The sequence below is a fragment of the Gopherus flavomarginatus genome, chromosome 2 (genome assembly GCF_025201925.1).
Source record: "Gopherus flavomarginatus isolate rGopFla2 chromosome 2, rGopFla2.mat.asm, whole genome shotgun sequence".
Lineage (NCBI taxonomy): Eukaryota > Metazoa > Chordata > Testudines > Testudinidae > Gopherus > Gopherus flavomarginatus.
This window is the reverse complement of record NC_066618.1, coordinates 105,751,653-105,778,199: the sequence shown is the minus strand read 5'-3', so window position 1 is coordinate 105,778,199 and position 26,547 is coordinate 105,751,653. Positions and strand designations below refer to the sequence as shown.

Sequence of the window (26,547 nt, the reverse complement as noted above, 5' to 3'; positions counted from 1 at the left end):
TCAGAAATGCCAATAGCATTGAGAAGGGTGATGAGTGAGGAAAGACATTTTAAAAGTAGGAGCAGGAGACTCTTGTGTGGTGCACAACTGCTAAGTATTATTTCGAGGTAAAGTCATCGCACAGGTTACATGGGGAAAAGGGCAGGTTACCCTTACACCAACTGTCTGGTGGTCCTACACAGCTCTGAGCAATACCCGAGGATGATCAGGCCTGATGCAGAACCAGAGCAGGAGGACTTAGTGATGGTTTCATGAGAGCAAGACGCAGAGCCTGTCAGAGGTTTTAAGTGTACTTAAGCCCTCCAGTGACTCCTCCAGCTCTGTCACATCTAATATAAGATGCTTGTCTTCACTTTCAAGGCCTTGAGAGAAGCTCCCTGTACACATCTGTGAAAAGCTACCTTATTATCCTCCTTCAAATCCCTCCCCAAATCTCTCCTTTGCGGAGATGCTTACAAAAAGCTTGACAAAAGTTAAGCTGCTGGTGTGGTGAGGCCACTGCCATCATGCTGACGAATACTGTCTCACTGTTTACTTGTACTCCCCACATCTGTCTGTATCCACTTGGTGTCTCTTATCACACATTTAGATTATAAGTTCTTTGGTGCAGAGACCATCTTTTTGTTCTCTGTTTGTACAGCACCTAGTGCAGTGAGGTCCTGATCCCTGACTGGGGCTCCTGGATGTAATGATAATACAAATAAGTAATGATATTTTTAACAGAGCAGCTCTCTGGGACCTCCATCACCCTGTTTCCCTATGGTGAGACCTTAAAGATGCTGTATCCCCAGGGCAGCAGTAACCGCCCCACAACACAGCTGCAAGTGGAGAGAAGGGTCAGTATGTTGGATGATTTACAGCAGAGAGATAATCCTAGGGATCAGTCATGAAAGAGGTCTCCCATCATTCCCTATCCAATCTCCTGAAGAGGCAATCTTTACGCAAATGGTCACCCATCATATCCAGAGCAAACAGCTCCATTCTATTGCCTTTGGTAGGTTTGTACATGTGACAGTGAGGAGAGAATTTGGCCCTACAACTGCACTATGGTTAACAGAACAAAATCCAGCTGCCTCACAGAGCTGGACTGACCCACCAGTTAACAGGAAAATAGAAAGACTAATAAAAATTCATTCCCATCATTAAATCAGCAGACCTTATGCTGAATACATATTGGAGACAAATGGGGGGTCAGTTCTATCCAGTCTCTTTTCAGAGCAGTTGTTTTAAATTCAGATTCATTCAAATTCAGCAGGGCAAATTTAGATGACTATTTGAGCTAGGCAACTCTGCAGAAAATGAGCATGTTTGATTACTTTTTGTGTGTCTTACATAGAGTTCTGTGTGGTTTCAGTTGACTCAGAAGACTTAATGTAACCAAATACTACAAAGATCAGGACACACAAAGAGGTGTCTAAATGTTAGACTCCTAAACCTCTATGTAAGGCCTAAATAAGTGACCTGATTTTCAAAGGTCAGTGGGCTCTTCTGGGTGCTCAGTACATCTGAAAACCAAACTTATTTAGAGGTGGCATTTTCAAAACCACTCAATGTTGGCTTAACTCTGATCTCATTGTAATTATTGAGAGTTTTACTCCATTAGGTGGCTGGAGCAGAGTTAGGCCAACTCTGACCACTTCTGAAAATCCACCCTCACCCCAATCCAGGGAGCCTAAATATGGATTTAGGAACCTAACTTAAGGCATCCATTTGTGTGGCATTTGGTTATACTAGGCCTTCTGAGTCAAATTGTTGTCAGGTGCCTCTCAACTTCATTCTGAGACTTGAGACCATCCAAGTGAACCTATTGCTATTAAACATGAATGCTCTGAGCACAGTCTTAGCAGCACAGCAATAACATGAATAATGAACCCATCTTGCTAATAGTTGTTATTACAGCAACCAACCTGAAAGCATTGTAAATACACTCAAAGCCATAATCTGCACCTTCTGTAGCAGTCTGGCATTAGCAGTGTTTAAATGCTTCTGGAAACCCTGGCACATCTCAGAGAATCTAAGGAAAAATAATAGGATACCATCACTTTTATGATGACAGAATCAGAGAATGGCTTCAATAAGGACTGCCCATGCTATTACAGACCTCAGTGACCCTGATTCTCATTGCAATTACACAACACTAACCAGAATGATTTCAATGGATTCACTCCTGTTTTACAACAAAGTGAACTAGATCAGAATCAGGCGAATGGGCAGTGGTACTCAACATTCTTACTAACATCTGAAGGTAAAGTCTTGGTAACTACTTTTCTTGTGTTTGCTATAGGTTGTTTCCCCTCGCCCCCTTTCCTTCTTTTCATTTCTAAAACAATTCAATCTCAATATAAATCGGTCTGATTTTCAGAGATGCTGAGCACCTCCCTTTGACTTGACTGCCAGCAGTGTTCAGCACCTCTGAACAAAAATCAGACCTGGACAAGGATTTTAAAAATAAACCACCCTTCCAATATTTACCTTTGTTCTTTTAGTTGGCCTTTTCGCCAATGCTCAGCTAAGTTAACCAACTGTCTGGCATAATTTTCATATGACGATAAAGGTTGGAAAATCAAGTCAAAGTCATGCATCATCCGTAGTATGCTGTTTTCCAACTGGGCCATGTCAGCTATACCAGAAGTTCCATTAGCAAAAAACCCCATAACTGTTTGGAGTAAGGCTCTTGTGGAATTCACTTGCTGATCAGCATTTAAATGCAATAACTGTATCCAAGGATTAGTTCTATTTAATGAGTCCTCAAGAACTGTTTCCCCGATGGACTGTTCCTTCTGCTGGTAGGTTATATTTTGTTTGATAAGGCTGGCAAAAAGTGACCACAGATTGAAGCTTCCTTCAGAAACATTCTTCATTAACTTGAATGATTCCATAGTGACTTCTAAAACTTTAAGAAAGTAATCTTGGTTGTCTACGTAAGTCAGCAGCAAATTTAAGTCATTTTCATTTAAGTGATTTTTCCAGAAAGCTCCCAGAAAGAGATCAGCTACAGCTCTGATAGAAGCTTTTATTCCTGTAATGTTTCCTTTGCACAAATAAGTAATCATTTCCTGAATTCCCTCCCATTTTTCTTCATTTATTGAGCCATGAGTAAAATTTAGTCTAGAAGTTAAATGCATTTTGCTAATATAATCATTAATGGGTACAAAAAAATGAAGAAGATCTTGTATTAGACTGGCAGCATCATCAGATGAGTTTATGCTTGCACTGGTAACAATTGCAGTAAATCTTTCCAATTCTGCAGAGTAATTCTGCACATTTGCTAAAAACTTAGCGATTTCACCTGCAATATCATATAAATCATTGAGTTTGCTCAGATTTGTGACCAGTCTGCTTGATATGTTTGCCGTTCCAGAGCCACATGATCTGGAAAGCTTATCTCGAATAGACAAGTAGGTCAAATCAAGAAATTCTTTCCCCAAATCTGCCACTTGATGGTGGTTTGAATGCAGAACCTCTGCAGTCTGCGTTTCAGTTAAGTCTTCTATTGCATCATGAACAGCTCTTTGGAGGTCTGAATAGTCCATCTCAATGCAGTCTAAATTTTCCATAGCATTTGAGTTGATAGATGATTCCAAAATGTTAGCTAGCTTTTCTGAAGCTTTCTTGGACAAAGTCAAAAACTTAACAATGGCTTCTACTATTTTTGCTAGCTTTACAAATTCATTGCTTTCCCACAATGAGCACAAATCAACAGCAAGTTCTGGAAATGGGCTGTGAGTATAGTTAGCTCCATTGCTCCACAAGATGAGATCAAGTAATGTCTCTGTAGTTTCTATTATCTGCCTATTTTTCAAAGGAAACACCTTATCCAAATAAGCAGGTAGCATTTCTCGAAAAGTAGGATAGCTACCTAGGAAATCTTTGAAATGGTTGTTAAAAAAATACATGAGGTATCCTATTTCTGCAGAAGTTTTCCTCATAAGTTGAAGAGTTCTAGAAAGATCTCTAATCAGCTGGGCAAGGTCCCCAGAATTACTTGTATTAAATAACACATGATTCATAAAAGTAAACAGTTCATAGTTACTTCTGCTGCCATTTTTTACAGAAAAATCTTTAAACAGGACATTAAACAAATCCTTCAAAAACTTCAGTCCTTTTGCATTGTCAAAATGAAGTGTCCCATTTTCAGATATGGCTGCATCCTTAATTAAGTCATACATATTTTCTTTCAGCCCATCAGCTTCTTCCTTTAGATTAACAGACTGATCCAAGTTTAGTAGAATTCCAACATCATCTTTGGTGAATATGCTGCAACAGAAATATTGTTGATTACGATGATGCAAATTATTGTTACTGTAAAACTATGTTAGGAAAATGTAGCAAAATATAAGATATTACCACAAAAGAGAGAGATTACCAGTAAACTATACTATGATTCATGTCTGGCTGTGGATTCTGGTCATCCAAAGGGACATTCTGGTTGGCCAATCAGGCCTTTTAGATGATGCCATAAAAGGCATCTCATCAATGGAAAAACCCTATGCCCAGTATGTTATAAATTAGCATAGGAAATATAAAGGTTGTTGGGATAATAAAGAGAAGAACATGGAGTCTAGGGGTTGAAGAAAGAAATCAGTGAAGTACTATTAATAAACTATTACCCAAAATTGTCTAGCCACTTTATGATATTGATTAGATATTGTGGACCTCATTCATAACTGATTTATTCCATCTTGACACTAATGTAAATTCATTTCAGTCAACAGACAGATTACCCTGACAAACTAAAGTCAGAGTTACATCTGCATAAAACTGGAGAAGTTGTTATTTAGGCCATTGTAGAATTTACTTCTATTATGATATTAGAGCAGAATCCATTTAACATTCTGTGTTATGCAAGAGAGTTGGGGGGAGAAATGTTTTCCACATTTTCAAATTCAATTTTTAATCACAACTTGAATTATTAATGCCAGAAACTATAAATTCAGATGATTATTCACTGGAGAAAAAAGCAATTCAAACTTGAGGAAAAAGTCGTGCAATAACTTTTAAGACACAAGCATTTAAAGTTGGAAAAAATCCAAAAGCACGTTGTATTTTTTAGTTGTTTGGTTGAGAAATTAAACACAAGAAATTCAAAGTTTAACTTTTCTACATTAATTTGGCTATATTGAACACATGGAATTTTCTGTTCCTTTTTATATTTTGGTGAATTCATGCTTTACTATATTACTCAGTTTTAGATGTTACAGTATCCATAATGAAATACAGAGGATGGGAAATGGATTTAAGTGTTGCCTTCACTTTTATTACCCATGTGCTCCATTTTCCAGTTTTAATAGTGCATTGATATCAGCTTTGAGATTAGTTTAATTTGTACAAAAATAATCCTCAAAACTTCAGTGATTCAATTATTCTGCACAAAATTCCATGAAAGTTCGCAACTCAAGGCTCCTTGCATGGGTATAGGAACAGTTAATTTTTTATATTCAATTTGAATTTTAAATTGAAACCATTCCAAGTAGAGAATTTAAGCGGCATGTTCTACGTTTGGGCACTTCGAAGGCAATGGAATTTAGTTTCAAGTATTTCCATATTATTTGATGCAGCAACCTCATACCATTTAAAAATCAGTCCCTTTTTTCAGAGCATTACTATTTTTACAAGATGCAAAACAGTGCCTTGAAATGTTTTGCACTATCATTCTTTCCAAATTGTGTATCCTAAAATCCAAAACTGTTGCAGAAATTTAGATAAATAAAATAATAGCCCTGATCTGTTAGATATAGTTTTGGTCCCAGATGCGGGTTTACTCACAGGTTCAGTTCTAAAGTAGAATTACAATACAATGTATAACCAAAATGTTACTAATATACAGTAGCGCTATCTCTAATGTATTTGGACACAAAGTTAATAGACATAGACACACTCACCTCATTTCTGCAATTATATCCTTATGTAAGTTTTTTAATAAGACAAACATTTTGTTGCTATAATGTCCTCCAGAAGTTGAAAAGAGTATCTGTAAAAACTCTTTTATCATCTCCATTGTCCCGCTCTGGAATGAGGCAATCTCTTTTCCATAATTTTCATATTGTGCATCATCAAAAAACAAATCAATGAAGTTCATTAGCTGAAGATCTGTATCATTTAAGTCCAGTACCTCTTCTTTAGTAGTAAGGTCAGAGATTGTGTTAAGCAGACTGTTCTGTAAAATCATGTGAGCAATATGAATGTTATTCAGCTTTTCCCCACTAAGGAGATCAGTAACAAATGATATATCAATTTGATCTTCTTTAGAGCCATTTGTGAAGAGCTCCAAAAATTCAGTGATACCTTTGATAATCAGAACTATGTCATCAGATGACCTTTCATTGGCTATAAGGACAGCTAGTGCATTTATTATTCTAGAGAAATTTTTATTAGTGTACTCAAGTAGCCAGTCTCTTGCAACTTCTTGAAAGTCCTCAAAGCTTCTTAGTAGAGTTTCTAGAGATGATGAATTAAACTGTTTTAATAAACTAGCAAGTGCCAATGAAGAATTTTTTCTGGCTGCTGCACTTAGTAATTGAACTTCTTTGTCTATCACAGAAAGTAAGTTCAGAACACTAAAATTGACTAATAAATCTTGTATGCCTCTCTCTGTATCAAGCCAAAGAGCCTCAAAGTTACTAATCAAACTACTGTTTCTACTCAAAGCTGATAATGCCATAAGCACCGTGTAAGTTTGGTTTCCAACAGGAGACAGTGTCAGCAAAGGCTGGGCTGCAGAAAGAAAAGATAAGACATCTTCATTATCTAGCACTCCAGAAACTTCATTGGTCATACTTTTTAAATGAGTAAGAAGAGTCTTTGGAACAGACATTCCTGTGCTTCTATCCAATTTTAGGGCACGATACAGATCTGCTAACTGTTCAAAAATAGCTTTGGCCATTGCCATCTCTGTTGATGTCATGTTGTTTAGTGCTTCTATGAACTGTAAAGCAGCTTGTCTCTTTGGTGTGGAAGAGCAATAGACTGAGATGGTACTACTATTTCCAAACGCCATAACATATACTGATAGCTTATTCCAAAACCCCAATAGCTGTTTCAGAGCCAAACTATTTATGTTGTGGATCTCAGAAAGCTTCAGAAGAATGGAGTTCCACTCTTTGAATTGATGAAAGAAGCAAGTCACTTTGTAAGTGATCTCCCTCAGATAATCTTCATTAGAGCATAGGTCATGTCCCCCTGGAGTTGTCAGCTTGAATTGCTCAAATACGTCAGTAATCGTGTTGTAAATAGATGAAAAATTTGTGTGTGCATTTAAGTTACAAGTCCTTAAATCTGAGTCATTCTGAGGTGTTGCCGTTGTGAGGTTCCAGCAGACAACTGCAGTTAGACAACTCAAAGTCCTTGCAGATTCCTCAGGCATATCAGTTACTACCTCCAGTAACTCTAGAAGGCTACCTACCTTATTGGATAAATCTTCCTTCATACACATTGACATGTTTGCTTCCTGAGTTAATGTGAAAGTGTACACTTCAATTAGGGCATCAGTGATGTTTTTGTGAGCCAATCGCTGTATAAGACTAACACCATCAGGAAGAATGTAAAGCATTTGTAATATATCATCAAGCTCAGTTTCATTAAATAACTGAGTGATTTGCCATATGTTGGTCAAGTTCCAAGAATATGAATTGTTCTCAAAGGAATCTACCCAGCCTGTCAACTTGTCCAGAACAGAATTCTCAATGTACACATTTTTGATATTTTTAAAGAAATGATGCAGGCTTTTACTAACTTGCTTGAGTTGATCAATTAAGAATTCTAGATCTGTATTCTGAATGTTTCTCACCAAAGTTGCCATATGCTTTGGAAATCCTTTATCACCTGATTGTATTGGAAAATTGGTAAGGTTATGAGACTTTAAGATGTTTAGTGCCTTCCTTACTAGTTCCACATTGAGGTCTGCTGCTTTCATCCATGTATGCAGAGTTATGTTTTGCAAACTTTGTATATTATGAGGCAAGTTTGACATAAAGTGGCTAATTAGATGTTGAAAGGACTTCTTTAGGAAGCTCATAATTGTGTCTTGTGGAAGTGCTTCAAATGCATGTAGGAGATTTACAGTGTTCAGAAGAGATGAGTTGTTTTGTAGGGTTTCAGAAGTTATATTCTTCAGAAAAATTTGAATTTTTCTGAAAAGTGCTACTGAAGGAGGCTGGAGACTCTGAGGCAAATTAAGGACTTCCCTTGAATTCTTGATGGCTCCAGTGATTAATTTAATGAAATACATCAGTTCTGAGTCAGATGTATGTGGTGAGAATCTCATTAAGTCTTTGAAAATTGACTGAATTTGGCCCCTTGACACATTCAATAGAGTAAAGATAAAGTCATGGGTCTGTCCATCATCTTCTTCAGAAAACATAGGAAGAACTTTTAAAATTTTTGCTAGAATGCTGAAATTAACATTTGCACAACGTGCATCAGAGCCATTTAGTAAGCATGGAGGTTCTATGAGGTTAAAAGTCATGTTAACAATATCCAGGGTATTCTTTAAGCTTGTATCAGTCTCATTAATGCTTCCCAGAGATGTCAACAAAAATAAAACATGTTTTGCTTTTTCAAGGTGGGAATAAGTGATGTATTTCTCACTGAGGCTACTGATAATATGCATCCATCTATTACATCCCTCTAGTACACTGACTATATTATCCGAGGTTAGAAGAGGATTAAGACGAGACAGAACACTTATCTGTGAAACATTTTTGTCTATCAAAATATCTTCCAAAACTAACTTGGTAACATTCTGGAAAATCATCACACAAGACAATAGATCTTGATCTTGGGATATATTTTTAAGGAATCCAGCAGTCTCTCTTAGGTCACTGAGAACAGTTCCAAATTCTTCCACAGAAAGTGTTAGAATATCTGAAAGTGAATGCCCAATGAAATCTACATGTGAATCTCTATATTCCACTTTAGAACTCAATGGAAAGAAAATATCAGACCAAGAATCCAAAAACTCCCTGTTAATGTTAACCTTCAATAGAGAGTTCTGCAATTTGACAGTCACATTTTCCATTGTTTGAAAAGCTTCCTCTAAACTCTCTCTTTTAATTGAGCTGATAACATCAATTATGTTGCTAAGTTTACTTATGAGGCCACTTAGAGTCTCAAAGTCTTTCCATTCATTTAAGTGATAACCTTCTATTATTATTTTCAGTAGATGTATTGCTGATGTAGTTTCAGGACTGACTGTAAATGTTGTATTGCACAGTTCAGTATGGTTTATATTTTCAAGACCTTCAGAAAGGCGGTTCAGGCCATTCCGAAGATAACTGAAAAAATTTAAATCCAACCTTAGTATTTCAGACATCTCTTCCAAAATCTCTGTCCATATCTGAAGCCAGGTAGCAGTGCAATGCATGGCAAAAGGAACATTTACCTCACTTTTGAAGTTTGATGTATTTGACAGAACTCTGACCAATGAGAGTACAAGTGAGTTATGAACATCTCCTGTTTGTCTCACAGAAGGTATGCTAGGCGTATACCAATCAGCACATTCATTATTTAACAAGCTTTCTGCTGAGATGTCAAAAAGTTGTTTCAAATACTGAAAGGCAGCTGTATGAAGCTCTGTGTCTGTAAATATAGTTTTAAAGCTTCCCAGAGTACTGTATACTACTTCTATCTCTTGTTTCCCTTTCTGTGCTAGGGACTGGGCCTGGAGCTCTACGTAGTTGTAAACTGTTGCTAACTTTTCACAGAGAGGTTTCTGGGTGAGACCTTGGAGGAGATGTATAGCTTCAGACAGAAAGTCAAAAACCTCACTCATGTTTTGGAAATCATGTTGAACTGGAGTAGATGAAATGTCTTCTGAGATCTTCTGGAAGAATGTTAGCACAGAATTGTTGCTCTGGATACTTAATTGATCAATGTTTTGGTAGACAAAGAAAAGCATTTGAATAAGTGAGGCTGCATTACTGTCCCCTACCTCTGGGATGCTTTGGTAGAAATCAGACACAATTTTCCCTATGTCTTGTACTTTAGATAGAGAAGAAATTGTATTTGAGACTAGAACAGAAGAGACATTTCTCACAGCATGAATGGTGCTGAGAGCAGCAGTGAAATGTTCTTGAGTCAACACTCCAACTTCATAGAGATTCCTTATGAATTTTTCACTGAAGAAGTTGTTTACATAATCTATGTCAAGAAAACTCAATTCAGGCCATTCTGTAAGAATTTTCTGGAAGAACTGCAAACTTTTATTAAGGACTTTTTGATTTTCTTGAAGGGAAGATATTATAATTTTAGATAAGAACATCTGCAGCATCTCTATTGCTTCCACTGAACTTCTATGGTCACATTGATCCAAGACCTTTTTTATTATTTGCCAAAATACTTCCAGCTGCTCACTCTGCCAGAGCCTTACAAGAAGTTGATAATTCTCTAGTAGTTCATTATTGAGTTCAGAAAATATATGAACATCTGTAGCGTCTGCCTTCATATTGGTAGAACTGTTAAGCCACATAATGGAATTATTCAAGGTTATTTCTGTTAGGGACTTTAAGTCTTGGAGGCTTGAAGAGGCTGAAGAACCAGGCATCAACATTTCTTGTATGAATTCTGCAAGCTGTGGAATGAAGGCCATCCCCGACTCCTCAAGAACCTGTATGTTCTTTTCCCTCTTCAAAAGCTCTTTGACAGATGTCAAGATTCTGTAACATCAATTGAGATTTTTTTCAAATTAGTTACCTGTTGGAAAGTTACATCACAAACCAGTTTAATGTAATGGTTTATCATACATTTTCTAGAACATGGCTATATTTACATCTTAAAATTGTATTTGTAAAGTGTATTTTATATAGACAAAGCACATTTTATGCAATGGTGAAACAATTAAAAACACCAGAACTGTAATACATTAACTCACAATCACATGCTATTTTAAAAAGCAAGAAAAAAACCAGTGATTAGAAAATCACAACATATAAGTCCTCTAAACACAGTTGAGGCTAGATGGCTGTGTTAAGAGCACCTACTTCTACTGGCAAGTTGGCAGAGTCAAACATCTGCAGTTCAAGGAATTTGTATATTCTGCTGTTGAAGCTAGCAAAGCCTTGAAGCTCTACAGACTGATTAGCTTGATATCAAGGACCTTAAAAGTACAAAAGGTAGAAAAATGTGCTTTATTTTCCACACTTTTTGAAGAAAGTGAAAGTTTTCAAGGTTTTTGCCAAAAACCAAAAGGCCAAAAATCTCCCCCCCACACACACACACACAACTGAAAGCCAATAAATGTTTGATTTTAGGTTTTTCAACAAAATCTTGGAAAATATCCATTTTGTCAAAGCCATTTTTTCAATGAAAATAAGTTTTGACAAATATATATATATAAATAGTTCTTCTTACAAGATTGGTTAAAAAGAGCTAAGGTTTGGACTCAACAATCAAGGAATGTGGGGATCAGAGGGCATAAAGACATGGAGCTCCAACTCAGGAAACTCATAAATTTCATGAACAGTCAACAGAAATTATATGGTTTCCATACCAACAGAGTGGCTACACCATACCAGGCACCAGTTTCTAGGTACTGTCCTACTGCCACAATTCCCATTTCTCACCTTGCTTTACTGACATTTTTATCCAGCTGGACAAGTGCATTTGTTCCTCTGCGGCTGATTATGTGACCTGATCGTGCGCCCAATGAATTCAATGGTAAAACTCTCTCACTGTCTTCAATGGGAGCAGAATTCAGCCCTATTGCTATGCATATAACAAAACAGGCCATTTATCATCACTTTTAAGCAAACTCCTCATTCAAATCATTAGGGAGCCCTCCTTAACCACCAAGGGTACAACACAGGCCATGGGATGAGCAATGTGGTTCAGCTGTGGAAGTAGCCTTAAATTCTAGAATTTACATACTACTGAGTGCTCATCCTCGTTTTATGCTAATTCTTTCTATTTCACAGGTGAAGAAATAAGTCAACATTTAGCAGCCATACAGAGCAAGAAAACTCCATAATATGAAACTAGGTTCACAGAGTATGGAATATAATTTAGCCAGCGCTTATGTACACCCCTTAATTACTGTGACTAGGTTTACAGACACCATCAGGCAGGTCATTTAAAATTTACTTTTCATAATTAAGTGTGCCATTAATGTATTTAGAATCACAGAAATGCACTGGCTGCCCTGAACCTGCTCCCTGAGGGAAATGCTATGTAACAGTGTTGATTAAATGAATACTACTGTATTGTTCAAGTAAACATTATAGCCTGACAATAATGCAAGCAACTTAGTGTGTGGGGGTCGGGAGTAAAGACTCCAATATAATAGTACATTAGAGTCTTCCAAGAGCCTGTTACACTGGTTACCTGTGGTAACACGCAGGCTGCAGCTGTTCTATTAAAGCTTTTGAATAAGGGCCACGAAGATATAACCTTCTGTGATCCTACATAGGATAGTATTTCTTATTGGTCACATGTAGAAATGCTAACCATCTCCTTAAGATGAGAAAAATATCTAATTTAACATTATAAAATATCTAAAATACAGAAGAAAAAAACCAACATACTGTTCTGGAAAACAGTTGAGGGAAGCATTGAAATTGAATTAATTTAACTTACCCGGACCATGAAATGAATGGGGAATTTGTTAAGTTTTGCAGAAATGCTATGTAATTATTAGTGATGGCCTTCAGATTGAGCTTTTGTCCAGAACAGAGAGATGCTTCAGTATCATCTGCAGAGAAAATACATTTTATAATTTAAAATGAGATGCATCATGCATTGTCTTGGCAATATACAACTAGATGCAGGTTGTCATGGAGCAGAGAGAAGCAAAGTGAACTCTGTTCAACAGGGGCCCTATCCAAAGCCCACTGAAGTCATTGAAAAGATTTTCACTGAGTTCAGAAGCTGCATCAAAAGAGACAAGGATTACAGCTACATTCTGTGATACTCCTACAGAAATCCAGAAATTACAGTCTTTAAAGAAGAAAAGATATGACACTTTCAATAAGGGCATTTTGATACCAAGCAGTATTGAATGGTTTTAAGGACTGCTATAGAGAGTCAGTAAATATCAGGCCTACATAAAACATACCACTGATAGCCATTACAGAAAGAAATGAAGATATATTTTGAATTAAACACCAAGTGCAAAGCTACTGTAAAACGAAGATTGATTTTTATTATAGAACTATGTCCTAAATGTCTCCCACCAGCCAGGGGAAAGGAATTCAGCACAGCAGTAACCTTTCATTTCGTAGCACTTAAAATAAAAAATACCATCATGAAATTCACAAGCACACCCTGGTTATCCTGTACTGCATCACAGCTTCCACAACTCTGAATTCCATGCAATCAATTACCTTGCTTTGTGGGATGCGCTCAGGTCATGCCAGTTCATATCATAAGAAGGATTTTTTTAAAAATCCAATAATGAAATACTTATTTTGAGGTCAAATTCTCTCAACAGCCTGTTTAGTGGTGGGGTATTCAGTGTTCATTTCTAAACTCTGTTTTTGTTAGAGCTTTGCAGTTCAGTTAAGAACTATTTTGAAAATGTGTCAATGGACTGAGTAAACAGTGTCTTTCAAAATGTGTGCAAACATGGATGGTGAATTTAGGTGAAGGAACAATGGGGGGGGGAGAATTGAAGGAAACAGGTACTTAATATTAGAGTGGGTCATGTGTTGGAGGTGCTTGGTGCTATCCTGAGCACTTTCAAAATCCAACACTGGAAATTCTGCAGATCTAACTGGTTTACTAAAAATAGTAACTAAAGCATTCACAGACTCAGACTCAGAAATAGATTTCCTGATCAACAAAAATTTTCAAAAATTTCAAAACGCTTTTCTGCTCTTTTCTGGTTATTCTGAGATCTCAGTCTCCTTCTGACCAGAAATTCCATTCAGGTATTGAGAAGCCTTCCTCAAGGTATTGACGAAGCAGAATATTACGACAAAAAACTGTTTTGTGGAAAGATTCCCACAGAGCTTTAAATCACCCCTGATCTACACTGAGGTAAGAGAGTGCAGAATCAGACCCTGTATCTTCTGGGTTTTTCCTCAGCTACCAGTTTAACCACTGCTTTAATCATAAGAGTGACAGCTTTCTTGAAAATAGAAATGTACCCGTAATGAAGCTGCCTGTTTCTTTTTTTGAATACTATACTGTGAGAAGCATACAGAACCATTAGAAGCAAAGAATTTGTTGTGGCAATAACTAGTTTTTACCTACTTGAGTGACCTCTGGTGAAACCTTCTTCCTTGTTCACATATTGAGCTATCTCACATGTTCTCCTAACAAATGTTGTTAATTCCTTCCAATATGGGTCTTCCTCAAAAGCAAACCATATTTCTTCAAGTGTATGAATAACCCTGAAATGATCAAAGACCCAGAAGGCAGATATATCATGATCAGAATGTTGATTTTCTAAAGTAAAATCACTGGGATCAGCACATACAGTTCTGCTATATGGTTAGAGCTAAACCCTGCTGTTTTACTTGTACTACCTGTCCTATGGACTTCAGAGCAACTATTACAGGAGTAAGGCAAGCAGGGCTCATGGCCAGCTCCTGCTCCCACTAGCATCAAGGGCAACACTGCCATTGATGTCCATGTGAGCAGAACTGGGAGGCTGGTCCTTAGTGCCACACAAGTTGTTGATCAGATGGAAAAAGCACAATGAATTCAAGAAATACTAACAACTAGTTTATCTCAAAACATGGCATTCTAAAACTGTTCCAGTCTGGGAGGGAAATGCATCTTCCTGATTATAAAGACCTACTTTGTATTAATCATCCACCACTTTGTCATTAAAAAAAGAGAAACTATAGCCAACATTCCTGTGTGTCCTGCATAAAAACAGCACTTTGTAGAGCCAACTGAGGTGGCACATGGGCCCTCTGTTAGTCATGCTCTATTGCCAGGGGTCATGCTGTAATTATCTGTGAGGCTGGTGCTCAAATGAGAGAAGCAAACAAAACACCTCAGTCAATTTCAAATTCATTTAGAAACATGTAGAGGGAGAAAAATCAATTTTCTGACAAATGGAAAAAGGACAAAAATGAGACAGTAATAAATTATCTAATATCTAAAGGCTAGTACAAACAATGGGCTTCTTCCTGCTGCCATTTAAATCAATGGTCTTCCAGACAATGACTTCAGAGGAATCAGGTTTGGGCCTAATGGAGACTTAAAAAATAAACCAAGTTCCTTTACAGAGCATCTTAATGCTGCAAATACTTATGCCCAGGAGTATCTTCATGCACAAGTATAATCCCATCAGTGGATAGGCTTGAGAGGGGGAAAGGATAGCTCAGCGGTTTGAGCATTGGCCTGCTGAACTAAGGGTTGATGAGTTCAGTCCTTGAGGGGGACCACTTAGGGATGTGGGGCAAAAAATCTGTCTGGGGATTAGTCCTACTTTGAGCAGGGGGTTGGATTAGATGACCTCCTGAGGTCCCTTCCAACCCTGATATTCTATGATAGGATGTTACATTCTTAAGTAACTGTAGGACTATGCTCTAAGAAAATACCTCATAGTATACATGTAACTTTATTTTAACAATATAAATATAATATAAAATCACTTCAGATTTAAGCATAGGGCTGGATTCTGATCCCATTTACACTGGTTCCACATAGGTGTAACTCCACTGATGTCAATGGAGTTTCTCCCCAATTTAGATTAATGGGAAAGAGGATCTAATCAGGCCCTTTATATATATATAAAAAAATAATGTATGAGTCATTACAATGAGAGGAGTAGCTGCTCCTGACAAGAGCGGAAGTAGACATCCTCCTCAGATAGTGTCTTTGTGCTCAGCAACTGATTAATTTTAGAGTAAGCAGCACTATTTTCAGTGAGCTGCTGTTCTATTTCTTGCCATCCCAAATATTCTTCCATTATTGAATCTGGCAGGCTCTGTTCTCCACGAAGTACTTTCTGCAAAAGTAGGACCTTTGAAAATAAAGAAAGCAACAGTTTGTAACCTGTAAGTTATTAAAGGGGAAGATGCTTTTTTGAGACTTGGGCCCTGTCTCATACACTAATAAAACTTCATTGACTTCAGTAGAACTATTCCCAGTTTATACAGGTGTAGGTGAGATTGAGAGACGAGAATCAAGTCCTCAATCTGTTCTCTTTCTGGATGTCCTGGCAAGGTGGCTCATCCAAATTTTCACAGGCACACAAGATACATGCAGGGGTTGTATGCGTATTACCACAATGATATTATAAATAGTTTAATTTATTGAAGATACTTTCCTGCTCCAAGCCATTCTGACAGTACAAAATGAAGTAAACCGAGGATGCACTTCGGGTCTTAAATTAAAAAAAGAAGAAAAAGATATTCATAAATACTTACAGACTCCTTTACTGACTGGATTTGGTTGCTTAACTTGAAAGTCTCATTTGGATAGTTGTGGTGGCACATGAATCCCGCTAAAATGTCTCTGACTTTTAAGTCCTGTGGAAGCTGAACAGTCTTCTCAAACATGGTGAGCAGATCCTGGCATGTACAGGACATGTTACTCATCAAGATCTAAAATGCAATTAACACAAATACTGTGAAAATGAAATAAGTGTAATGAGGTTGATTTAATTCAACCCTAACCATACCACCCCATGATTATAACATCTAAAATAAAAACTAAACTAAGGCCAACAAACAGAATGGTGAACCACTAATTTTAGAAAGCACGATCTATAACAGGAACAAAAAGGAACCGTTTTTAACTTGTGGATTTTATGCATTGTATAAAGACTATGAATAAGTGATGACTTACCTGTTTTAACTCTAAAAAGAGTGTTTCAATGTCTAGATGCATGAGCCCATCTCTTTTAATAAAGGGTGTCATTTTTTCCAGGTTATGTACAATTTCTGTAAGACATTTATATATTTTTTTCAGCAAAAGGAAATATTTATCCCTGTGACTCAGAATGTGCAGTTCTTTGATGTGCTATAAAAGAGACAAACCTACCTTCTGGAATATGCATGAAACATGGCATAATGACATTGTAATATCCCTATTAATGTAATAATGTAAGTATAATACCCCTACGTAGGGCCCGATTATGTGCATTGATAGGGAAAGCACAAGAAGCCTTTGCAGGTGTGTATACAACTGCACTCTTTGCACTCACAGAAAGAAAGGACTACTCTTGGTTAGCATCCACACCAAGAAGGTTGGGAAGGAATCAGTCCAAGGCTTTGCTTCCTGTGTGTCTTAAATCCAGCCAGCACTGCTGCCTGTGTATGGCTGGGACACATACCCAGCACCTCTATGGCACGACAGACATGCTCTCCTGGAGCTCTGGGAGACATTGTGCAATGCCTGGCAGAGTGGCGAAGCTCCCAAGACTCTCTGCTAGCTGCAACACTGGATCTGTACTACCTGAGGGTCCTCCACCATTCAGTGATCCTCCTGGGGCCAGCTGCTCTGGCTTCTAGACCTCTTTATACTACTGGTGCTGTACAAAGTGACCCCAATACAGCCAAAAGCTGGGACCTGAATGTCCATATTACACAGTGCAGTAGGCCACAAAAAGCAGTTGCATTCAGATTCCATTCCCTGCAGTTCTCTTCTCTGACACAAATTAAAATGGTACAGTTCCACTGACTTAAACAGAGTTCCCAGTGATTTATACTGGCACAAGTGGAGCATTGGACTGTCTGACAACTTCTTTTATTATGAGTACTGCATGCAGGGGAAGATGCACTACTGATGGGCACTTAGCCACCAAGCTTTCATGAAATATTCGTTCCCGAAGCACCTCTTAGAGCTGTGCCCTTACATGTGTTCTTCTCAAAGAAGCGACAGCCTTTCCTACACCTTAGAGAAGTTAATTCTCCAAATCCTCAGATGGTGTAAATAACATAGCTCTATCAATATCAGTGCAGCTACAACAATTTACATCGGGATCTGGCCTAAAATATTTCAAATTAATGCACCTGAAAAAAATAAAAAAACACTACAGGCATGACCCTGAATTTCCTGGAGGCTTGAGGTTCACAAGTCAGGACTATTACTACAACTATAAATTGTTTTTATTATCATAGCACCTATGAACCTGAGGCATAAGGACAAGGAACCTGTTGTGCTGGGTGCACAATACAGAACAAAAAAAAGACTGTTCCTGCCCTAAAGAATTTATATTCACAGCTTGCAAAAGCCAATTAGCAATTGTTTTAAATTAGTTTATATGCCTAATCCTGATATTACTTACGATATGTCAGTTTTACACTGGTTTCTCTCCACTGACTTCAGTGGAGTTATCTCAATTGATAGTGGGGTAACTGAATTTAGAAATATAAAGTGCCTAATTCTGAATTAAACTTTTGTCTTAAAATTGTGCTTCTACTTTGAAAAGTGATTATGTAAAGAAAACATTTTCTTCCTCACCAGGTCTGCTGCCTGCTGTGCGCTCAGAGTCACGTTGCCTGCCTTTAGTGGCTAAAATACATTTTCACTGCTTTTTTCCCCACAGAGCCAACAGAGTTAACACCCTGACTTGGATTATACTTTTTGCTTGTGCATGAGCAGGAGAGCAGTGTACTGAATTTCAATTTCAGGCCTATCATCTACAAACCCAGTGATGGTAACAGTAATAGAAATATTACTGATGCTATAATTTGAAGAAATAGCCACTATTATCACTGAGGGCATAATGTAACCTGTAAAACCTTTCTATCTGATAATAGTGCCCAAGAAGGAAACTCTTGACTCTGGGAGCCTTGCTTGATTTTGCAAACACTTTTATATGTAAACTGAGAATATGTGATTTGGAAGTCATTGAGACAATATAATTATACATATTTTACAGTCATTTTTCAGAATAGAACTGCTTTTCAAAGACACTGAAAGTTGATTAATTAATGTAGCACTTAAAACTGACTAATGTACAGTCATCTGAAAATACAAAAAAATCCGACACAGCTATTTACAATCATAAAAGAAATACTCTACATTTGAAATATTCGCACTGGATGGGCAGTAAGAAACAGTTATCAGATATAGCCCACTGACAGGGAAAAGACTTATAAAACAATAGGGATGGGCCTGAGCCACAAAGATCAGAGCCGAATCCAGATCTAAACTCCCCATATGTGTTCATATCCAGGGTTTTGGTACCACTACACAGGCAGAGACCCAGCCACAGACCTTGGACAAGAATCCAGATCAAAACACAAAATTGCAATCAAGTACAGGGTTGTTCAGATCTGGAGATCTTGTTCAGATTCACTTTTGTAGGAGACAGAACATATTTTATAAAAATACAATGATTCATATTTTTATGAATTCAGTCCTTGAAAAACAGAACATACACTACTACATAGCCATGTGTTCATCAGGATGAAAGCAGACTACTGAGAGAGCTATACAGTTACTTGTTTGCTAAACTTGTAGAATGAAAATGTGTGTGTGTGTGTGTGTATACACACACACACACAGTGCTTTACCATTAAGAGGATGGAAACTCTAGAGACACTGGAAATATATTAGCGTGGAATGTATTACATAGTCTGAATGCTTTGCTAGATGTGGAATGCTATTGATAAATGCCAGGGCAGCCATTTGAGAGCTGATGAAAAGTAACTACAGTGCAGATTTACCTTTAGTGAAATATAAATTTTGGATTATTACATTCCTTATAGCACCATCTACCAGAAGCAGCCTCTTCATAACAGGCCATTGAGGCAACTTCTGAATGACAGTCTGCAGTTTCTCCAGATACAGGGTTCTGTAAGCAAAAAGAATAGAATAGAAAGTTCAACATGACACCGAGAAGGATGCAGTACTGCAGAATGACTTTATTTTTGTAGCGTATTAATCTTCATATCATGTATTGTGTTTGCAGACATGATACATCTTGATTTTAGATAGGCTTTGGACACAGTTCCACAAAAATCTAGGGAAATGTGGTCTGAATGAAACTATAAGGTGGGTGCACAGCTATTTGAAAGACAGTACTCAGAGTAACTGTCAGTGGTTCACTGTCAAACTTGGAGGACTTACCTTGAGAAGCCCAGAGGGGCTCTGGCCTGGGTCAAGCACTAGTCAATATTTTCATTAATGACTTGGATAATAAGATGGAGAGTAAGCTAATAAAATTTTCAGGTGACCCCAAACTGGGAGGTGTTGCAAGTACTGTAGAAGATAAGATTAGAATTCAAAAAAGCTTGACATATTGGAGACTTGGTCTGAGATCAATCAGATGAAATTCAATAAAGACAAGTGTAAAATACTACACTTAGAAAAGAAATCAAATGCACAACAACAAAATGGAGTACCGATGAACAACAAAATGGAACAGAAGTACTGATGAAAAAGATTGGGGATTATAGTGGATCACAAATTTTATATGAGCCAACAATGTGATGCAGTTGCAAAAAAAACAAATATAATTCTGGGATGTATTAACAGATGTGTCATATGGGTTTAAATTACTTTTCACATTTATTAGAGTACAGGTGTCGCCATTACAGCAGATTTAATCACAAAGCCATCCTTTCTCCCTTTTAGAACATTCAGAGGATGACATTTTCCACAAGACATATTTTACTACGTGGGTGTTTATGGTATTTTAAATGAAACACTTCTGCACATGCGTATCTTCAAGAGGCAGGGGTGGCAGCTCCCCAAAGGGAGATTATGGGACAGAACGTAGGGCTGGTACCTTCCAAGTTCTATCTCCAGTTCTATCAAATGGCTTTATATGCCACTCAAACAGTTTAGTGATGAAGTAGGTTAAAAACAGTATCTCCAACTTATAAGGGAAACTGTGGTGCAGATTTAAGATAGCCATGTTCACACACCAACGTCAGATGCAGAACTACAATCTCTCTTCATTCCTCATCTTGTGCTTTATCTAAACACCATAGTGCCCCTCAGGCAAATTTAGCCTTCTGAACCTCAGTTTCCCCAATCCATAAAATCTGGGCACCACTTAGTTACCTACCTTTCTGTGGCTGCAGACACGTTAACTCCTGTATATTATCTTTTTAAAATTTGCCTGTGGAAAGCAGTATTGCTCCCATTTTATAGATAGGGAAACAAGGTTCCTAAAGCATCTGTTTGTCACAGGTAACTTAGCAGGGTTGTATTTTATCTTGTGCCGTGAATTAGAATTCTTGAAATGAATGAGCAATCAATTCTTTACAGAGCTGCAAGCTTCTGTTCACATGCGGTCTGATGTTTTGAGAATTGTAGGCATCCCTAAAGCACCAAGGTGGATTTCAACTAGCCCAGTGACTGATTGCTAATAGGATAATTCTATTGGATTGGAAAAATAGGAAATAATACTTTATATTTTAATATACATATTTTTGCAGCGTTGCATGCACTACTCAAGAATCTCAGAATAAGTATTATTCCTTTTATTCTTAAACTTGTATAATTATAACAAGAGATTTAGATTCTGATCCTGCATACACTTATGTGCTTGAAAATCTCTCACATGAGTCTATGGAACTACTTGTTTGAATAAGATTGCTTGCTTGTGCTTGCTGGTATTTGTACTTGCATATGTTATTGGGTATAGTTTTAAAGATCCAGGCCTCAATTCAGCAAAGCACTTAAGCACAGCTTCAGTATCATTAATTTCAAGGAGTCTTCAGGAAGTGCCTAAGTGTTTTGCTAAATCTGTTTTTGGGTGCACTCTTTGGATTTCATGCATTTTCTTTTTTCAGCAGGGGTGTTCAATTTCGGATTCTTAATAGTTTGAGAGTATATAATGGCACTGAGATAAAAATTAACAACTAAAAAAAAATCCTTGCCACACCTCTAAAGACACCCAAACAAAACAAAATCAGTGCTTGAAGATTCATTGAAATACTAACATGAATATTCAAGCTAATTGCAGCTTTAGATGGGGAAGGTCAGAATGAATTCCTTTGCCTCATGATCCTATTCAGGCTACAGAATGATACATTCTGTGGTGTTATAGCAAACCCATAAGTCTCAGCAACATTAAGGGAGGAAAGGAAAAAGTTTTGCACTTTTGGAATTTACCTTTCAGTTCAAGAGAGAGAGAAAAAAAATGAGTCTCTCCCAAAGTTCTGAAATGGCCTTGTCACAAGGTAGCTGGTCTCTGTGTAGACTGAGCCAAGCTGCCCTGGACTGGCCTACACCTGGGCCTATAAGGTGCAGCTACTCTGCAGCTAAGGACAAGCAGAGCCCTGGGAAGCAAAGCCATGCTGGAGTGGAGCTAACTCATGGGTCCCTGGAACAAGTAGCAATCCAATGGCTGCAGCTCCAAGAGAGGAGCAAAGAGGGCAGTCAAGCTGGAGTGCCAGAGGCCCCTAGCACGGGTTGCTGTGAAGCTTGGGGGCCAAGTATTGAGTTGAGAATGTGTTCTGTTTGGAAGCCCCCATTACCTTAGTATTGAGCACCTCACAACCTCTCTATTAGATAGGGAAGTACTATTAGCCCATTTTATAGATAGAGAACTGAGGCACTAAGGGACCGAGGGAATTGTCCCAGGTCACATAATAAATTTGGGGTGGAATAGGAGACTTGAATCCACATCTCTCAAGTGTCAGGCCAGCAAACTAAGTACTGGACCATTCTCTCTCCTCTCTCTCTCTCAGATTACCCTCCTTCTCTTAATTTAGAGCAGGGGAAGGACAATTATTTTTCGTCATGGTCCAAATTTCTTGGTCAAGGTATAGTCAAGATCTGGACTCCGGAGAAACATTTTTCATTCCACAATAATAAGAAGTAAATAAAAAGATTTCACAGTCCATTCAAAAGTGTCTGGCGGCCTGCTTATTGACTTCCCCTGATTTTGAGTAATGAAGCCATTTCATGAGAGAATAAAATTAAACAATTTGGTTTCATCTGTACACAGATACACATATAAAATTCTTTTCCTAACGAAGTACTTCAAATAGTGGTACTGATGTCAAGCACACAGCAATTCCTCATATACATAGGGCCTTCATTTTCAGTTTTTAGTTTATTTAATTTTTCCTGGGAATTTATTGGTGTTTATTGCTACAACAACAAAAACAAGTGAAAATCTATGAAAAAAACCCCTTAATTTTTTGAGTAAATATTGACATTTATTTTGGTGGACTGAAGGGTGGGGGGGAAGTATTTAGTAGATTCATGCTTTGATGAACGCAATTCAATGTGGTTTGCTGCAGAACTAAAACACAATGCCACCTCTGAGTTTAAGAAAACAATCTCCCTCTAATCCCAAATAAAACTTTTCATTTGAATAAACAGTTTACTGTTGCAGACAAGTATTAGCCTATACATATTTACATTTAATAATTATAACACAACATTTGCAGCACATATATTCAACTTTATCCTTTTCTCCTGTTTTTGTTTTTTAAACCTTTGTAATACTTTCTAGTGTTCTGAAACGTATTTGGATACAGATTTTCATTTTCCACCCATTTTTGTGTGTCAAATCTTTAAACCATTAGCTGCTAACAGCTTGAAATGTGTGCATGGTGGGAGTGAGATTTATCCATACATTCAGATGTACACACACTTACAGCTTGCGTGCATGCCTGTTTTTTATTGTGTATCTTCTAAACTAATACATAGCCTTACTTCAACAGGTAGCTTTGCAAATACGCATGTAGGGAACCGCGGAAGACTGTGTCACGGCCTAGCTAGGGTATTTGCGTTTTCTCGGCGACTGGTCACTGTAGGACACAGCACGCCAGTTATACTCTGCTTCTAACTGGTTAGGACCAGTTTGTATGGCCCTCGGCCAAAGGGCGTACACCTCCTGTGGAAAGTCCCTGGCCTCTGGCCAAGGGGTGAACACAGCCTGTGGAAAGTCCCTATTTGCATATGTATGAGTTGCTTTTGGTTTTGTATATAGCTGCATGGTTTTGGTCCCACCTTCGGACTCCATACCAGGCCGAGCTTGGGTGCGCTGGGTTCCCCGCCTCTGTGACAGCAACATCAGGAGTCCCCATTGCGGGTGTGTCACTTTACCTTCATTAAAGCCAATAACTCACAGTGTGTGTGGGCCTCGTTCTTGCAAAGCACCCTGGGTAGGCCTGTAGCCTCCCAAGAACCTTACAACGCACTAATGTATTATCCGTAATACATATATCTCATGCAATGTATTGTATTTTCCTAATAAAACAAGTTATTTTTTCTATATTTGAATAATACAAAAGTAGGGTGAAAATCAGAAAAAAAGAATACTTTTTGTAAAAAATCGGTTTAAACTGAAAACAAAAGGGGTTTAATCACACAGATTAAAAACTGAATGATGGGTGACAAACACTGGCCACACATTGACACTTTTTGAAGGCCTTAATCACAAGACTGATCTCTCCCCCATTCAGGAAGCCACAGAAGGGACAGTCTGCAGAGACGCCTCTACCTTCCCATCATCAGACACCAGTGCCAGCAGATGCCAAGTGACCAAGCAGGGAACTCCTAAGAGACTCTTAGGGGCTTTCCAGCTGGGTTTCACTGTGAACCTCTGGGACCTATGAGAAGTGCTTCATTGGAGACATTCTCCTGCTCTAACAAAAGGTTTCTGTTTCCCTCAGGTAATCAGCCAGTGAAGCCACCTTGCAGAATATGGAAGAGTCATTTGATGATGGCCTGGAGGATTCACCATATATTTGGCAGCAGTTGCAGTGCCTGGAGTCACCGTGGGCTAAACTCCTCAGTCCTGCAACCCCAGCTAACTCCCAGTGCTCTCTTGTCTTGCTGCACTAACTGCTGGTGCCTGTGTATACACAGAGGACTCAGATATGTAACATGAGGCTGATCAACAGCAAATGCAGCTCCATCCAAATCAATGCTGAATGTAAGTGAAAGAGCAAAGCTGAGACACAAGTGACCACAGCCAGGAGAGATGGGTAACACTAAAGTGACTGGCAGCAGTAGTGAGGAAAAGCAGTTTGGCAGCAAGAAGATTTGAAGTAATATGAAATGAATGGGGAGGGGTTTTACCCATGTGGTGAAGGGTTTAAAACATCTCTTTATTATCAAACTAAACTTTAAAATAAGTTTCAGTATCTCTTGCTCCCCCAGACCTAATAGACAATCCTTCCACAATATCCAGTCTGTCAGTGTTCTGGCCACCACTGTCATCTCAGCCCCGGATATACCTGCCCTAGACTCATCTCCCTCTCTTCATTCCTTCCCTCCGATTTTCAAACCCTTACCAATCTGAATACTCAGTCTGCTCTGGGCCTCTGTGGACTTCCACAACAACTCTTAAGCTCTGCTGTCTTTCTTGCTAAACAGCTCTACACCTCTTCAGATTAAATCATATGCTTACAATTCTGACACTTTGCCTTCCTTGAACCTAATCCACCACCCCACTCCCTTTAGCTCTCTGACAGGGTCTTGCCAATTTCTTCAGGAAGAATAAAGATAGCACACAATGGGAAACCATACTCCTTATCCTGTCCTCCAACCCTCTCTTCTTTCCAGGATATCCCTCCTATATCTTCTTCCAGCCTATCACTGTATCCCTTTGGCCTCCCTCTCCCACCTCTTTGCCCTATTTCTCTTCCACCACCCTTTTCTATTACTGTCAAGGACTGAAAACCCACAATTCTTCCTAATGTCAGTGGGAGTTGCGGGTGCTCAACAGTTCTCAGGATTTGTCCCTTAGCTTACAAAATCAGGTCCTAAATTCCCTAGGACAGGGATTTGTCAGTTTTATGGTAGTTGTCTGTAAGCACCAGACACACCAGTGATGTTATACAAATAAAATCATTAAAATATCAGTAGCTTTTTCACCCTAATGAGGTTCGACAAACATCTGTCAAGGATGGTCAAGGTACATAGATCCATCATTGAGGGGAGAGAGGCTAGATGACCTCGAGGTCCCTTCCAGCCTTAAGTTTCTATTATTTTAGTCAACCTCTGCATAAATTTACTGAGACATTTTCTTTTCCACCCTCTTTTCCCAAATTACTATTTTTACAGCTTGTTTACAATATTAGTTTTAATAATAAACTGCTCAAGAGCATTTTGTGTAAGAGCAAAAGCTTTACTAAAATTTTACGCTCTGATTATCACAGCTGACATTCTTGTGCTTCAAGTAAAATCAATATAGCCCTGTGAATATTGAAAATGAAGATGCATAAACTTACACATCCTGAGATTCATGATGTCTTTCAGCAAAGTTTGGTTCCAATTTCTCATTCACAAGTTGGATTAGGATATTTATAGCTGAAATAATTTTCCAGGCCTCACTGTCCTCTGGATATTGAGAAACAAGATCAGCCATGCTTTTTCCAAGTTCAAAAAGGAATTTTTGAAGCTCACTGCTGCTTAACCACTGCTGAAATATCTAGCATGTTAAAGGAGAAACAAACTTTCATTTATTACAGGATGGAAGCTCCTCTCCTTTATCAGAGCCATCCTTTGCGTAGGATGAATCGGGGAGACCACTCATGCCCCATGCTTTGCAGTACCCAGTGGGATGCCATGATTGGCTGGTGCTGTCGGTCCCAGAAGACAAATCCATCACTTCCGAACCCGGGCCATGCATCCCGCTAGGGACAGCCTAGTCTATTATGCAAATCACAAATGTTCTTCACAAACCAAACCAAAACCAGATTTTCTTCCTCTTGACTTACAACATACAATGAAAGT

At 38.2% G+C, this 26,547-nt stretch overlaps 1 protein-coding gene across 1 annotated transcript in view; it reads right to left on the bottom strand.

Annotated features, from left to right (window-relative positions):
• ABCA13 (ATP binding cassette subfamily A member 13) overlaps positions 1-26,547 on the bottom strand; it is a 294,970-nt gene that overhangs the window by 215,808 nt on the left and 52,615 nt on the right. The window contains exons 10-19 of the mRNA XM_050937636.1: positions 26,043-26,242; positions 19,566-19,693; positions 16,738-16,832; positions 16,317-16,493; positions 15,705-15,910; positions 14,185-14,324; positions 12,568-12,682; positions 5,883-10,652; positions 2,473-4,257; positions 1,908-2,014 (exon numbers count right to left, since the gene is read on the bottom strand). Of these exons, the coding sequence (XP_050793593.1) occupies positions 1,908-2,014; positions 2,473-4,257; positions 5,883-10,652; positions 12,568-12,682; positions 14,185-14,324; positions 15,705-15,910; positions 16,317-16,493; positions 16,738-16,832; positions 19,566-19,693; positions 26,043-26,242 (7,723 nt within the window). The remainder of the gene's footprint in view (positions 1-1,907; positions 2,015-2,472; positions 4,258-5,882; positions 10,653-12,567; positions 12,683-14,184; positions 14,325-15,704; positions 15,911-16,316; positions 16,494-16,737; positions 16,833-19,565; positions 19,694-26,042; positions 26,243-26,547) is intronic.